The sequence below is a fragment of the Cannabis sativa genome, chromosome 2 (genome assembly GCF_029168945.1).
Source record: "Cannabis sativa cultivar Pink pepper isolate KNU-18-1 chromosome 2, ASM2916894v1, whole genome shotgun sequence".
NCBI classification, from domain to species: Eukaryota; Viridiplantae; Streptophyta; class Magnoliopsida; order Rosales; family Cannabaceae; genus Cannabis; species Cannabis sativa.
The window spans coordinates 891010-907510 of record NC_083602.1 but is presented as its reverse complement, the minus strand read 5'-3'; the positions used below and the strand labels follow the sequence as shown (position 1 = coordinate 907510).

General features: G+C 29.3%; 2 protein-coding genes across 2 annotated transcripts; one reads left to right on the top strand and one right to left on the bottom strand.

The window, feature by feature from the left end:
- Positions 1-4769: 4769 nt before the first annotated feature.
- On the top strand, positions 4770-7098 carry LOC115719525 (uncharacterized). Its single transcript, XM_030648605.2, has 2 exons — positions 4770-4992; positions 6092-7098. The coding sequence occupies exon 2, from the start codon at positions 6114-6116 to the stop codon at positions 6912-6914; it is 801 nt and encodes a 266-aa protein (XP_030504465.2). The 5' UTR covers positions 4770-4992; positions 6092-6113; the 3' UTR covers positions 6915-7098.
- A 675-nt stretch (positions 7099-7773) lies between these two features.
- Positions 7774-10626, bottom strand: LOC115719524 (uncharacterized). The gene is made up of 2 exons (XM_030648604.2): positions 10449-10626; positions 7774-8772 (listed from the first exon to the last, which is right to left on the bottom strand). Exon 2 carries the CDS (start codon positions 8748-8750, stop codon positions 7926-7928), a length of 825 nt encoding a protein of 274 aa, XP_030504464.2. The 5' UTR covers positions 8751-8772; positions 10449-10626; the 3' UTR covers positions 7774-7925.
- Positions 10627-16501: the final 5875 nt, after the last annotated feature.

Sequence of the window (16501 nt, the reverse complement as noted above, 5' to 3'; positions counted from 1 at the left end):
CAATTAATTAATTTTACATTTTACCTACTAAAATTTCGGCAGCATAACGGCTTAAAAATTGTAAACCCAAAATTTTCAAAACCTATAAACAACACAAACAAATATTGCAAGACAATATATAAACAAAAAAATAATCCACCCATCCAACAGCAGTCAATTTTATCACAGAACCTACTTCACTAACATGCATATACATATAAACTAATATCAAAAACTACTACGTACTAAGCAAAAGCAAAAAAATATACCTGAATCGAGTGCAAAAATAACAACTTGTGGCAGCTTGCGGTAATCCCGAGCGGTTGAACACGGACCTAATTCCATAAAAAAGTAAAATCAAATTAAAAATTTAATATCTAAATACATATCAACACATACAACCACAACCACATACACTCACATACACTCACATACACTTATACACTCACATACACACATATATACATATATATTTACATACATATATACATACATACACACATATATACATACATACACACATTCATATATACATACATATACACATATACACATATATACACATATACACATATATACACATACACACATATACACATATATACACATACATTTTACATACATATATTCATACATATATACATACATACATACATACATATATACATACATACACATACACACATATATACCTACATACACATACACAAATATACGTATATACACTCACATACACATATATACATACATACACATCCATATACATACATATATACCATACACATACACATATATATAAATTTAAATTTTTAAACAATACATTAAAATTAAAAAATACCTTTCAGCCGGCGTTTGGGGGGTGCGGACGGCGGCGGTGCGGTGGTGCAGCCGGCGGTGGTGAAGACAAATGGTGATCGGACTATTTTTTTTGGGGAAAAAATAGATGAACAAAGAGAGATTGAGTGGGAAAGAGAGATTTTGAGAAAAATTTAGAGAGATTGAGAGAGTTTGATAGAGATTGAGAGTGAAACGAGAGAGAACGAGAGAGAGAGAGAACCAGAGAGAAAGAGAGAGGGGCGGCTGTTTGTGGAAAAGGAAAATGGGGAAGAAAGGGGGCTTCGTGCCCCCTGATACATATTATAACTTTTACCGGCGCATCCAATTGCGCCGGTAAAAGTTCTTTAAAAAATTTACTCTGACCTACCAGTAAAACGCGCGTTTTACTAACACTTTTGCCGGCGCATAAGTGCGCCGGTAAAAGTGTCCTCACCTACCAAATAAAACACACGCGGGAATTTTCCCTCCAACTTTTTTTAGCCTTTTGCCGGCGCATATATGCGCCGGTAAAAGAACAAATGCGCCCCAAAAATGAAATCAAAGGCGGCAAATTCTCGCGCCTAATGGTGTTACGTTTTACCGGCGCATTTTACTTCACTGCGCCGGCATTGCAATGTTTTACCGGCGCACAAATGCGCCGGTAAAAGTAAACCCAAAATAAATTTGGGATTCCACAATTTTGGTAGTCTCGACAACTTTTACCGGCGCATGTCACTAAATGCGCCGGCAAAAACACCTTCTCTTGTAGTGTTTATAATGGTACGTTAATAATCACTCCACGTTTACATGTGTAGAAAAATTAAACACCACAACTAATTGATTTTGTGGTTTAATGAAATAATCCTTTATTATGCACCACACATGTACATACAAATCTTCATTAACACAATTTTAACATGTTTCATATGATATGATGAGGACACAATTTTAGCATGTTTGTCTTATTAATCTAATGGATAATAGTGGTGATGCTATTTTTGTGGTGATGGTGTTCCTTTTATCATCTCCCACTCATCATGATAAGGTATCAAATTAACATGTGTAAATAGGAAATAAGAAAAGAAACAAAAAGTTGAAACCACAACAATAAGACTTTATCTTAAGAAAAACTAACAAGTAGTTGAGAAATAAGAACTAAATTATATTAAAACTAAAATAAAGTGTCAAACAATCTCCATTAACACTCTAATAAAAAGTATAACTACTCATAATTATTGAAAACATCTAATAACAAATAGAGGAAAAAGAAAAACTCTTCATAAAAATATATGTTGAAAGTTTTTAGAGCCGCTTCTCGCTTCTATATTTTGTACTCCCAAAGTCGTTCTCTTAAAGTGTTGAAAAAAAACCTTTATATAACTAAAAAAAGATATAAAAAAAAACTATTTTTTTTGTAGTTTAAAATTAGTGTCGCGGCGCTTGAAGCTTGAGTTTTGGCAGCAAGCTTTCTAGTGGGATGGCTGATAATGTTTTGGTTATACTCTTCCAATACTGTTCGGAATCGGACGATTCAAGATGTTTGGGAAAGTTGAAAGAGAGATCTAGAACTTTTATTCATAATATCTCCTCAAAGTGAACGAATCATAGTTAAAAATTAGCTTGAAACTTCAGACTTGATTTTCGATCACAAACAAAAAGCATTCATAATTTAGAAATTTTTACTAATTATATCCTAGGACTCTAAATTCCATGATAATTCATCATATTCATCTCATTTAACATATTTATTCTCATTTTTAATTCATATTATAAGTTTTACTATTTAATTGTATAAAAATTATAACATAAGAGAGTTTCGCCGCCAATTACTCTAAAAATTATAACATAAGAGAGTTTTGACACTAATTACTCTAAAAATTATTACAATAAATTATATGAGACCCAATATTTAATTATACCAATAGAAATATAACACGTAAGAATAATACTTTTTAGTACTTTTAAGTAGGTTTCACACAAGAATAAAAATATCTCTTCTCAACTTACTCACTTTGTATCTTCGAATATAGGTGATCAATATGGTTTTGAAAGAGAATATATACTCCTCCTTTTACAGCCATATATACATATATGATCCTCATCTACAACCATATATTTTCCATCTTAATTAAATTAATAAAAATAAACAAAGCTACTCTACCATAACAGATATATATTTCTGTTCCCAGTTAGTACTGTAAACAAAAATTAGATTTTTCGACACGCCATAAAATCAGTACGAGCACAATCTGCCGACATAATATATATGTATACAAAAAAAATATGAATTTAAGCACAATAAACGCAGAAAATATGAGTTTAGGGACAACAAATCTGAAAACACGACATATAAACACAAATAAATTAGTTCAAAAACATAACACATTAAAAAGCCTAATAATTTGATAATAATAATATTAGTAAATATTTATTTACGTACCAATTAGAATAATAATATTCAAATTCTAATAATTATAATTATTTTTATTTGATTATGTGCTATTTTTGTTAAAAAATTACATAAAAATAATTAAAATTATAAAATACACATATAATTTAGTAATTAGTTTATCGATTGTAATAAAATACAAAAACATGGAATATGAATTTGAGCTCGTATAAGAAAATATGGTGATCTATTTAAAAAAAAAATGAGTCAACCTGGATAAAGCACGACACAAAACTATCATGCTAGCAGGTCTTATCAAGTCTACTCTATAAAATTTTTGGCACGACATGACACAATTCTTTTTTTTTTTCTTATGATACAACACTGTCTGTATTTTTGTAGCTTGACACGGTACGACTTATATTTTAAAAAAATATGAGTCACGCTAGCACAGTAAGCACATATTTACAGTTATACTCTCAATTCAAGTAATCTCCCCTTATAAAAAAAATAGTGTCAATTTCAAACAAAATTATAACCCCTTTTACTAAATTTGTTAATTTTTGTAGGAGTTCAATTATTATAACAATTAATTACATGTATGTGGGTTCGTTCTTGGTCCCTATGATACAAAATAATTAATTAAATGAATATTTATCCATAAGTACTTAAAGATTTAAGTTTATAGTATTTAAACTTAAGTTTTTAATATCATAAGTATTTTATGTTATTAATACTGTAATTTTTGTCAATATAGATTCTATTAGTATATTAAATAAATTACATAAGACTTAGATTCTAAATTATTGAGTCTGGTTAATGTAGTATAAATAATTACATTCAAATTTTTTTCAACAAATTCAAAAATAATTTACAAATGTAAGATACTAATAGATAATAACAAAATAAAAATTGTAGAAATTAAAGGGGTGTTTGATAACATTTTTGTTTTTTAATTTTTAATCACAAAAATAAAAAGTAAACTTTGTGTTTTTAAAAAATAAAAATGTGTTTTATAACTATTTTTATTTTTTAATTTTAAAAAACAGAAAATAATAATGTGTTCTATAACTTTTATTTTCATTTTTATTTTTTTAATTTTATTTAAGTTGGGTCCAGGTCCAGATCTGGAATCGGGGCCATGGTCCAAGTCTAGGACTGGTGCCGAGGCTGGAGTCTGGGTCCCAAGATCCAAGTTAGGATCAGAGCCTAAAATATTGATTAAGAAATAAAAACTATTTAAAAAATTGCGAAAGTAATTAATTTTTTTTTGTTTTTAAAATTTTGATTCTCAAATAAAAAATTTTTTAAAAAAAAAGTGAAAACGATTTTATAGAACATGTTTTTAGAAAATAGTTTCACTTTTTTAATTAAAAAACAGAAAATTAATTAAAAAAATGTTATCAAACACACCATGTGTTATTCATATCAACCACTTATATTTTATCTAAAAATGAGGGTAAAATTGTCTTGATAACTTTCAACTTAAGATATCTATAAAGTATGTACGTAATCAATATGATCTAAAATACAAGGGCATAACAATAATGTGACCCAACTACTTATTTATGTAAGGGTAGTTTGGGAATTTCAATTTTCCGCTACCCCTATAAATAATGCAATGGATTTCAACCAATTTCAAGATGAGATAAATGCAGCAATATATTATATTCCATAAAAAAAAAAGTCTATCTTCATTTTAGTTTGAGAGCTAATAAAGATAATATATAAATTACTATTATAATTTCTTAAAAAAAAGAAGAATTTTTTTTTTTCCAAAGCATCTAATCAAAGCAAACAAAAATCAGGTATGACTTATACAAAGTAATTATATAAATTTTTTGTGATTATTATTTTACTTGTACTTAATTTTTTTTAACGTTTTTTATAAGGCTAAACTTGCCAAACTTTAGTCCGATTATAAATTTAGTTTTCTATTTATTTTTCTTAATTAATTATTAAGTTGGAATATTTATGTTTACCCTCATATACACATGATATATTTATATTAGTCCAAATCATGTAATTATTTAAATATTATGAAAAAGTATTTTAAAAAAATTTGAAATTAAAATAAAAATATATTAAAAAAATTAATTTTTTCAAAAAATCCTTTCTACACCCAATATTTTTCTTCGATCATAAGAAAAAAATATAAAAATACAAAAAATAAACTAGAAATTCTCTAAGCCTTCCAAACTCAAATCATAAAACTAAGTTGATTGCCAATACAAGAGCAATAGAGTGAGAATATTGAGAGGGCTTTGGGAATTTTGGGGACGGATCGAGACTTAGTATTTTTGGATCGAATTAGGATGGTGGCAATCGGAGATGGGCATCTGGGTTGGGGAACTGGAAATGGAGATTTCAGATCTAGCTAAGAACCAAAAAGAAAGGGAAGAGCATGAGAGAAATAAATTTTAGTGAAAAAATAATTTAATATATATAACTTTTTAATTTCTATTTGATTTTTAAATATTTCAAATGATTTTAAAACTATTTTTTTATAATATCTAAATAATTAAAATATCTAAACCAATAAGAATGTGCCATGTGTACATAATTATATACAGTTGAATGAGAAACCAAATTTGGTTAACAGAACTAAAGTTATTAGTAGATTTTTTCGCTAAAATTTGAATTTAAAAAGTTAAGTACAAGTGAAATGAGAATGAAGAAAATTTATCCCCGAAAACTCTTAAATATAGCATGCATGTTAATGAGATTTATCAATTTATGTCACACCTATATTGACATGACACTTGCCCAAGACTCCTCAATCCAAGACACCTTCCAAATCACTCAAATTCTTTTTAAGAATTTTGTAAAAGAAATTTGTTTCATAACATAGTTTACAAGGCCTTTTAATATTTCTATGTAAATTAATATAGCTTCCAAATCTTGCAGTGGCAGTTAAATTTGAATAATAATGGCAATGAGGAAAATTAAATTTGAAGAAAAGTTCCAAATTAAGATCGGGGTGGCCGGTGAATACCTACAATTTATCAATAAAGTTCGTCAAAATTTGGGAAACATGAACGAAAATAGTAAGGGATCTTCACACACCTCTCCTGCACTCCCGGATGTGAAAGCCTTGTTCGATTTGATATTAAGTATAGACAAAACTAGTCAATCAGTCAGGTTTCGGTTTAGAACAGAAGATATCTACTTAATTGGTTTTAAGATGGAACCAAATGGAATTTGGTATGCTTTCGATGATACCAAACAATTGATTCAAGGTTCACAATCCCTTGGGTTTGATAGTACCTACAAAGCCAAAATCGTGAACATGTCGATTGGATTTGAAAGCCTCAAACAAGCCATAATTAACCTAGCGACCGGAAATGATAGAAACGCTAGGCCACATGATTTGACCATAGCGATCATGATGACATCTGAGTCAGTGAGATTTAAGCCTGTAGCTGAGCTCATGCAGTGTGCTTTGCACAAACACGACAAACCTCTCGTAATCGAATCTTGGGTTGAACAACTAGTTCATAATTGGGAAGATCTTTGTGAATTTGTGCATTTGAGTAACAGCAAAAGTGGAGTTAAGAATGAAGAATTAAAAAAGATTCAAAAACGTTTAGAAGATAAACATCTAAAAGTACCATATAATTTTGATAGGGATCGCCCAGGTGAAAAAGAGACACAGCTTGTTGACTTGAAGATTATTCCTCCTAAAATTATAGAAATAATGGGCATAATGATTAAGTTTAAAGATGAATAATTAATGCTTTGTTTGATCATATATAGTGGTTACTTTATATATATTTACTACATGTTAAATAAATAATTTGTACTTAAATAAGATGGGTCATATATATGTTATATTTACTTACAAGTACATGTATGTATTGGTGTTGTTCTACTTAATTTAATAATAAAAAAAAATAATGGTGTTTCCACTGAGTGATTCATGAGAGTTTGCAAATATTTTAAAATAGGTCAATATCACATTTCACAAATAAGTACCACTATAAAAAAAGTTAATTTTTTACTATTTCAATAAAAATAATTATTATTAGTAACCTTATATAAGAAACTGAGTAAGTAATTGAATCAAGAAAAATCAGTTAAATTAATCTTAATAATAACATATATGTAACTGAATTTGTTATATATGCACATATTAAATACCATTGGTGATTTGACTGGAATAAAAGTACTCTACATGTTCTCTGGTGTGGGTCTGGGGTCTGAATTCAAGTTGAGGTTGGGGTCCACAGTTTGGATTCAAGTCTAGTTTGGGTTCGGGTCGAGATCCTGGGTCTGGTTTCGAGGTCTGGGGCCTGGGTCTGGGTTTAGATTCGAGTCTAGGGTTTGGGGTTAGAGGTCCGGGTGTTAGTCTGAGTGGATCCGAATTCGGGTTCGGGTCCGAGTCTGGGTTCAGGCTGGGGTCTAGCCGGAGTGCTAGATCGGGTCCAAGTTTGGGTTCATATGGTCCAGTCCATAGTAGAATAGGTTTATGTCATGATATGGTGTAGAATATTAAATCTTTTTTTTAGTAAAAAAACTCTTAACATAGTCTAAAAAACCTAAGACAAAAAATTATTTTCTATTCTCTTTTTTGAAAACAATACACAATCTGAAAACCGAAAACACAGTCAATGTGTGCTTTTTTATTAATCTTTTTGAATTAATCATCATAACAATATGATCAATACAAATTAAAGACGTACGTTTGAAATAAATTTACTAAAATTATATCATACAACATTATTAGAATAATATCAACGCATTAATAATCTTTAAACTTAACCAGTATGCCCATTATGCTTACAATTCTATCAACAACAATCTTTAACTCAACTAATGGTACTTCTTTTCCCTTAATAAGTTTACTCTCTTCGCACGGCCAATCCCTATCGAAATTATATGGTACTTTTAAATGTTTAGCTTGTAACCCTACTTTGAGTTTGTATATATCTTCCTTCCTAACTCCACTTTTGCTGTTACTCAAATGCACAAATTTACAAAGATATTCCCAATTATGAACTAGGTCTTTAACCCAAGTTTCGATAATTACGGGAGGTTCTTCGTGAGGATTTTGGAGAACACTCTGCATGAGCTCGGCTATAGGTTTAAATCTCAACGATTCGGATGTAAACATGATCACTCTTGTCAAATCATATGGCCATGTGCTTCTATCATTTCCGGTTGCTAGGTTAATTATGGATTGTCGGAGGTTTTGAAATCCAATCGGCATTTTGTCCAATTTTTGGTAGCTACTATTAAACCCTAGGGATTGTGAACCTCGAATCAGTTCTTTGGTATCTTCGAATGCAAACCAATTTCCATTTTGTTCTATCTTAAAACCAATCAAGTAGACATCTTCTGTTCGAAATCGAAACCTAACAGAATTTTCTACTAAACTCGTACTTAATATCAAATCGAACAAGGCTTCCACATCAGCGAGTGCAACAGCGGTTTGTGAAAATCCCCTACCATTTTCATTTATTTTTCCCAATTTTTCGCATATTCTACGAATAAGTTGAAGGTATTCGCCAGCCACCCCTTGATCAATTTTCAAGTTCTCTTCAAATATAACTTCCCTTGTTGCCATTATAGTTGATATATAGTTTTCACTGCAAGATTTTGATAATATTTTTCATTAATAAGCTATTTAATTTAATTAACATTTTCACTACTACAAATTATACTTTTAGTATCGGTTTATAGAATTAATACTTATTCAGACACAAACATAACATGCATGTATGTGTTATAAATCACTTTTCATATGTGTATAATATTTATATGTGTGCATATATTATCATGATGATATATAATTACATAAGTAAATCTATTAATTTTTGTTAAACATTCCTAATTAATTCTCCTTTAATGTTGCGTTATGATGAGATTAATAATTTTTATATTTTAAATACTTTTAAATAATATATATATATATTGCTCTTAAAACTAAAATAAAAAACACAATTATTTAATTTAGTTATACTTAATGCTTAATACATATAAAAACACCTATATAATAAACCAAAATAAAACTCTATACTATTCAAATTCCACTTTTATCTCTATTAAGAAAAAAAAAAACTTCGATTTTATGTGCTATAGCCCTCAGTAAAAAAAGAACTATATCTAAGAAAAAAATTATATATCTTCTATTTAATAAAATAACTATACAAAAAAAATAGTAAAAAAAAACCCACAAAATTATATCTTCTATAATTTTTTTTTTTTATCTAAAGCAAATATAAATATTTTTATAATATATAATTAAGCCCCCACATATCAAAAAACTTGGTTGTAGAAATTGAATCATAAAGTTTTATTTTGTTTAAATAAAATCAAAAAATATTTTAAAATAATTTAAATTCAAATAAAATATTAAAATGAAGGGTAATTTAGTATTAATTACTAAAAGTTGGGGAGTTCTATTTTCACCCCATAAAATGATAATAAACCCTATTATTAAAAAAAAAAAAAACTTAAATATTTTTTAAAAATTATCCTTAATATTTTTTTAAAAAAATTTCCTCACATTATTTTATGTTAATTTTAATACTTATTTTGATTTTAGTTTCATATTTTTTTTTATTTTTTTCTAATAAAATTTTATATAATTTTTTATTTTAATTTTTTTGTCATGATATTTAAAATATAATTTATTTTTATTTAAGATATATATTTTTTAAAAATATAAATTGAAAGAAAAAAGTTAAAAAAACTTAATACAATTAAAGATATAAATTTTATATAAAATAAAAATTCTTAAAATAAGGTGTCTTTATAAGTTTTGGGGTGTAAGTAAAATTTCCCTAAAAGTTTATGTCCACTTAAAGAGAGGGTACCAAATGTGTAAAATCTCTAAATAAAAAGTAACAAGTGATCATTATTAGAAACATAAAGTAATAAGTAAAATACAAGGTACCAAATAGGTATTTACCGTATAATATATACAGGCCTAGCCCTAGATCTGGCCCTAGATATAGGCGGGCTAGGCTTATGCCTAGAGCCCACCTAGCCTAGAGGTCCAAGAAAAAAAATTTTCTTTGAAAATTACATATATTTTTTTATTGATTTTGAAAAATACCATATATTTTTTTTTTTATTATGACTTACTAATTTGTATGGCGGACCTTGAATATATATATAGGTGAGCTATAAATTAATAATTCTCATTAACATGCATGGTATTAAATATAATTGCTATGTAATTAAAACTGAAAAGAAGATCCATTCAAAAAAATAAATAAATAAATAAATAACTGAGAAGAAGATAGCATATAATTCATACCTATTTTTTCTTTGCTTTGATTTGATGCTTTGGAAGAACTTTTTCTACCTATCAAAATAAAAAACTCATCTTGAAATTTGTTGAAATGAAAACATTGAATTATATAGGTGTTGCAGAGATATTAAAATTCCCAAACTACCCTTACATAAACAACTAGTTGGGCTACATTATTGTTATGCCCTTGTATTTTACATCATATTGCTTACGTATATACTCCATAATCATATATATCTTAAGTTGAAAATTATTAAGACTATTTTACCCTCATTTTTAGATAAACTATAAGTGGCTACTATTAATAAATCAACTTCCTACAATTTTCATATTATTATTATTCTTTGCTACCATTTTAAATTTATTAATAAAAGTAGATTTAAAAGGAATTTATATACTACACGTTTCGTCCAATAATTTAAATTGGGAAAAAAACAGAAAAATACAAAAAAGGAAAAAAAAATTACAAAAATACTTTGGGCCGACCCATTAAACATTTAAACAATCCACATATAAATATTTACAAAAATACCACATGCACTAAGCCTTCAGCTGTACAGAGTGAACCATGAAGATGAAAATACGCGCTCGTTTCAAAACCGCAAAACAACCAAAATGAAACCAAAACGAGAAAAATACAACTATTAATTCTGGCGAAATCAACTGGAAAAGAAGACCTGCAATGATCTAAACTGAAAATGACGAAAAAAAAATCAAAAAAACTGTGAAGAAACTGAAATTACACATTTGTTTTCTGTTTTATTCGATCAAAACAACTCTCCTAGTATCGAAATCCAGATTCATGAAATGTAGATATGTAACAAACAGATCTGGAGCTCCCACCAAATCCAAAACAATGTATGATGTGAAAAATTTTAAAAAAAACCTCATGAATAATACATCTACGTTATCTACAGTTACATTTTGATTGATTACTGGTTTCCAATATAAATATATTTTTTTAAAAATAAAATAAGAAGAGTAAAATCGAATTAAGGTACAACCAGTTATGTATAAGTCTGTTTATTTTTTATTTTGGTTGCCTTATAGTTGCATTATCGTTTTATGATAGTTTATATATTATGCAAAAATTTAATTTGATGGGGACTAAGAAATAGTAGTTATACATAGTAAGTTTTGTGCAAATAGTTGCATATTAATTTTATAATGAAATAACATATGAAAATAGTAAAACTATAATAAAACTACAAAACAACTGTATACAAACTAAAATACAGGAAAAACTCTTTGAACATCAGCATCCATGATAAATCTCATTGTTACCCATTGATGATATAAAAATGGACAGGAAACAACTAGATAAAAAACATATTAAAAAAAATACATACAGAAGGTGTGAAATTTTAAAAATGGGGGAAAACCAAAAAGAAACCGAAAACAAACCTCGATTCGAACATCAGCACCAACATTAGCTTTTTTCCCAGAAACGTCTTCAGCCATGATCAACTTCAACCTTCCTTTTCCTATTCTCAGAAGTTGGGGAAATTTTCTAAGAAATATAAACTTGAAATTTCTTCTTCGCAGGTCCACGACCCCCGTTTCAATACAGGCAGAGCAAAGTCGGAGTCATCATCTTCTACAACTGGGTATTTTCCTTTGGACTTATTTGCTACAGATTTAACACTCATTTTCAAATTTTTTTGGGCAATGGAGAAGGGAACAATGAAGAACAAGTAATAGCCATGAATATATATAAGTTTAGACCAAAGAAAACAGATGACAAATAGTTATGGAAAATCGGTTAATGGAAATTAGAAAAGAAAATGACAGAAAATTGGGTAGTGAAAAAATGGGTTTTGATTGTGGTTAGGAAAGTATATCAGTTATGGAGAATTTTTTTTTTTTTTTAAAAAAAAAAGTGAAAAGATAATAAAAAAAAAAGGAAAAAAAGATAGGGAAAACATGAATTGATAGGTGTCAATCAGCTCAGGTGTGTAGTCACCTCACTTGCTTTAAAGAGTCACATTATGTGTATAGTGTGTGTGTAAGTAGTAAAATTGTAAATAAAAAAACTTAAAGTGTACAAAAGTAATAGCTACCGTGTAGGAGTATATATGTAATAAAAAAGTCATTTTGTATTTTTGATGTCAAAATTTCATTTAAATTTGTAATTAAACTTAATTTTTGAATATATTAAAAAAAAAATTAAAAATAACTTATAATACATATTTTTATCTAGATCTAATAATGTATAATATGAGCTAGCCTTACTTGTATTGATAAAAATTACAATTTTAATAGCATAAAAAGGCAGAAGTCGGTATCGCGAAACACGAAAAATCAACTGGAGACTATAACTATTGGGAAGGGATAGCCTTACCTAGTTTCACTGCCACCCTATCTAAATTTGCCCTTGTGGGCTTCTTGTCTTGCTTTCTTGAAAAGAAATTGAGTTTTTAGCAGCTAAACACTCTCAACTATCGTTTTACTTGCACTTAATCCTCCAAGCTTAAATTTAGGTAGTAAAATCTTGTAAATTACTAAACTGTTAGCAAAAATAAGGTGTCATCTACTTAACTGCCTCTGTGGACTATGTGTATATTCTTGTACATGTAACACGTTTATATTGGTACACCTAATATTATTAAAATTATTTCAAAATTCATTTTAAAATTAAAATATTGAAAAATATTATAAATTTTGAAATAATTTTTTATAATTTTTAAATAATAAAACTAGGTGTACCGATATAAACGTGACACGTGTACAAGAGTGTACACATAATCAGTACATGTTAGCAGTTAAATGTGAAAAACATATATCACCTTAAATTTGCTAACTGTTCAATAGTTTTGAGAGTTTTACCACTAAAATTTGAGCTTGAAGGGTTAAGTGCAAGCGAAATGATAGTTGAGAGAGTTTAGTTGCAAAAAACTCAAAGAACTTCAATTACACAGAAAGTAAAGACATAATTGACCTGTGGAAAGAGGCCTGATTCCAGCCTCAAACCTGTAATTGCCCAAGACATCTTTCTCAGCTATTCGACTAATACTAATAAGTAATCCCATTGTACATTGTCTCTGTTTATTGATGAACCACTCTCCTACTTGTAGATAAACTATTTTGTTGACTTTACAACTGGGATTCTCTTTCAATGAAATCATGTTGCTTCTAAAGGCTGCCCTCTCTCGGCTAGATGTTGGTCCAGCCTAATACGAGGATCTCGTATCCAGCTACCCAACCTAAAGAAAATAATAGAAAAGAAGCCAGAACTATAAAGCTCACCTTATTATTATGAAAAGGGGACAAAACCGATTTTAAGGCTGTGGCACAAGAGCGTACTTTCGTTTTCCCTTTACTAGTAGGGGGTCCTGTGGTTCCTATGCTGTCGCGTTTCTCAATCCTTTTCTTTTAGTGCTTCGATTTAAAGCGATAGTTTCTAGCTAGTTCAATGGATAAGATGGTTGCACTCCAGCTAACTCAAGGATGGTAGTGGTCGACCAACGATCTCGTTCTGATCTTGAATGCTGTACATTGGAATCCTAAAGCACCACCACGAACGCTACAATGCGTTTGCCTGTGGTGCAGTAAGGCACCACCCTTCGGACTCAAACCCATGAATCTCTCAGTTTGTTATACACTGGGTCATTCAGTCATTCCATCACTAGGTTCACAAACTCAAAATTTTAAATATTTACAACAAATAACTCTTTAATTAATGGTATTTATCTGGACATGAACATGAGTTTTGCACAGGGCCGGCCCTAGGCATAGGCGGGCTAGGCCCGTGCCTAGGGCCCACACTTTCCGGGGGCCCAAAATAAAAAAATAAAAAAAAATTATTAGGCTTTTATTTAAGTAAAATTTAAGTGTAATATAAACAACAAATATTTATAGCTTAGTTGGTTGAGGTGGAGGACATAATGTCCAAGGTCATGGGTTCAAATCCCATGATACTCTTTTTTTGATATATTTTTTAGGGCCCCAAAATTTAATTCGTCTTGGGCCCATAAATTTTCAGGGCCGGCCCTGGTTTTGCATGTATATGGACGGACCCACGTGATAGTTATGCACTAAAATTATAAAAATGTCTCCATAAACATGGTTAAATAAATTTACTAAAAATGATAATAGTTTGTTTGAAATTGACAAAATGCCCCCATAACTAGGACAAGTGATTTTTTTCCCACTTGTATTGAGAGTAGAGATATAGGGAAAGGTCTGGACTAAGGCAGGCTAGGCTTGTGCTTAGGGTCCACCCAACTTAAGGGCTCAAAAAAAATATTTTTTTTTTTAAAATTATATATACTTTTTAGTAGGTTTTAAAAATACCATATATTTTTTTAAATAAAAGGCTCAATAATTTTTTTTTTCTCCTAAGACCTACCCAATCTCAAGCCCAGCCTTAGGGATATTTATCTTTTGCTAGAGTTTATTCTCATTAATTTAAGATGATAGGCATGGAAAAAATTAAAAGCTGTAGTGATGATACAGACCCATGGAAGGGAAACTTACATAAATATTGGAATTTGGGTTAAGTTTTACAAAAATACTATCACACGAAAAAGTTTTCAAAAATACTGTATTTTTACAAAACACTAGTAGAACACAAAACAGAACAACTCAAAACAACAGTAAAACAACTACAAAATACCAGTGAAAACTTAACACAGTATACTGCAGTATGAAACTTATAAGAAAACACAGTAAAAAAATAAAAAATACCGCCGGGCAGTATTTTTGTAAAAAATTAACAAAAATTAGTATACCATGTAAATTTCCCTTATATATTTAAGGTATAAAATTATTGGTAATATTAAGTACTATGAGGCCTAAGTCCTCTCATATGAAACGTGCAAAACCTGTGTCATATTAATTTATAAAAAATTAACTTTAATATTTGACATTATTTATCATTGTAATTCAATGCATATTTATAAAACTATATACAAAATTTAAAATATTCCTTAAATATTAAAATATATATAAAAAAATAATTCAATTATTATTAAAAATATATATAAAATGTCTATAACTTTATTTTTTATTTTTGTAAGGAAAATCGATAAATATTAAAATGACAAAAGTAACTATGTTACGCAAAATATGGAGAATTTTCTTCCATCTAAAAAGGTTCATTGTTTATTTTAAAAGCATGCACAAATACCTCCAAGAAAATTAAACAATAAAATTTTACTATACAAAAAAGAAAACCTTTAACTTGTGACTTTCTATCCCACCAATAAAATACCTACTAGAAGTTTTTTTTTAGTATATGTGTAACGTCCCCGCTTCAAGTATTCATTGAGTCCTTATACCCACAGAATAATGGCTCTTATACACGAGTACGCCACTCTGGCTGCTGGTAGTACCAATTAATCAATTTAAGCTCTCTTCAAATGTGTAGTCCCATACCTACACAGCCTCAGAATTATCTCACTTGACCTTCCTAGGTTTTGTGGGATTGCACAGCTTACCCGATATTTCCCCTTACAGATCACGGGACTACTGACTGTCACAATCACCCCCCCTTACGGAGTCCGACGCCCTCGTCGACCACACTTCCGGCTGGGTCAAGACTCTAATACCATTTGTAACGTCCATGTTTCAAGCCTCCATTGGGCCCTTACACCCATAGAATAATGGCTTTTATACACGAGTACGCCACTCTGGCTGCTGGTAGTACCAATTAATCAATTTAAGCCCTCTTTAAATGTGTAGTCCCATACCTACACAGTCTCAGAATCATCTCACTTGACCTTTCCCAGGACTGTGTGGGATTGCACAGCTTACCCGGTATTTGCCCTTACAGATCACGGGACTACTGACTGTCACAATATGAATTTTTATTTTTATAGCTTTTAATTTTCAAAGAAGAAATTCAATGGGAATATTTATAAAGAATAAAAAATAAAAAATATAGAAGCAAATTAATTGTATATGGTGGTAATGAAACTTATAAACCCGAACTTGAATGATCTGCTTATACAATAATAAGGTCTGGCATACTATATTTAATGGATTAGGTGAGGACTTTATAAAATTTATATCTTCATGTGAGTCTGCTAAAGATGCTTGGAATATTCTACAAATCCAGT

Bases quoted from the DNA above. Each gene is read 5' to 3' on its own strand.
- LOC115719524 (XM_030648604.2), bottom strand. From the start codon at position 8,750: ATGGCAACAAGGGAAGTTATATTTGAAGAGAACTTGAAAATTGATCAA.
- LOC115719525 (XM_030648605.2), top strand. From the start codon at position 6,114: ATGGCAATGAGGAAAATTAAATTTGAAGAAAAGTTCCAAATTAAGATC.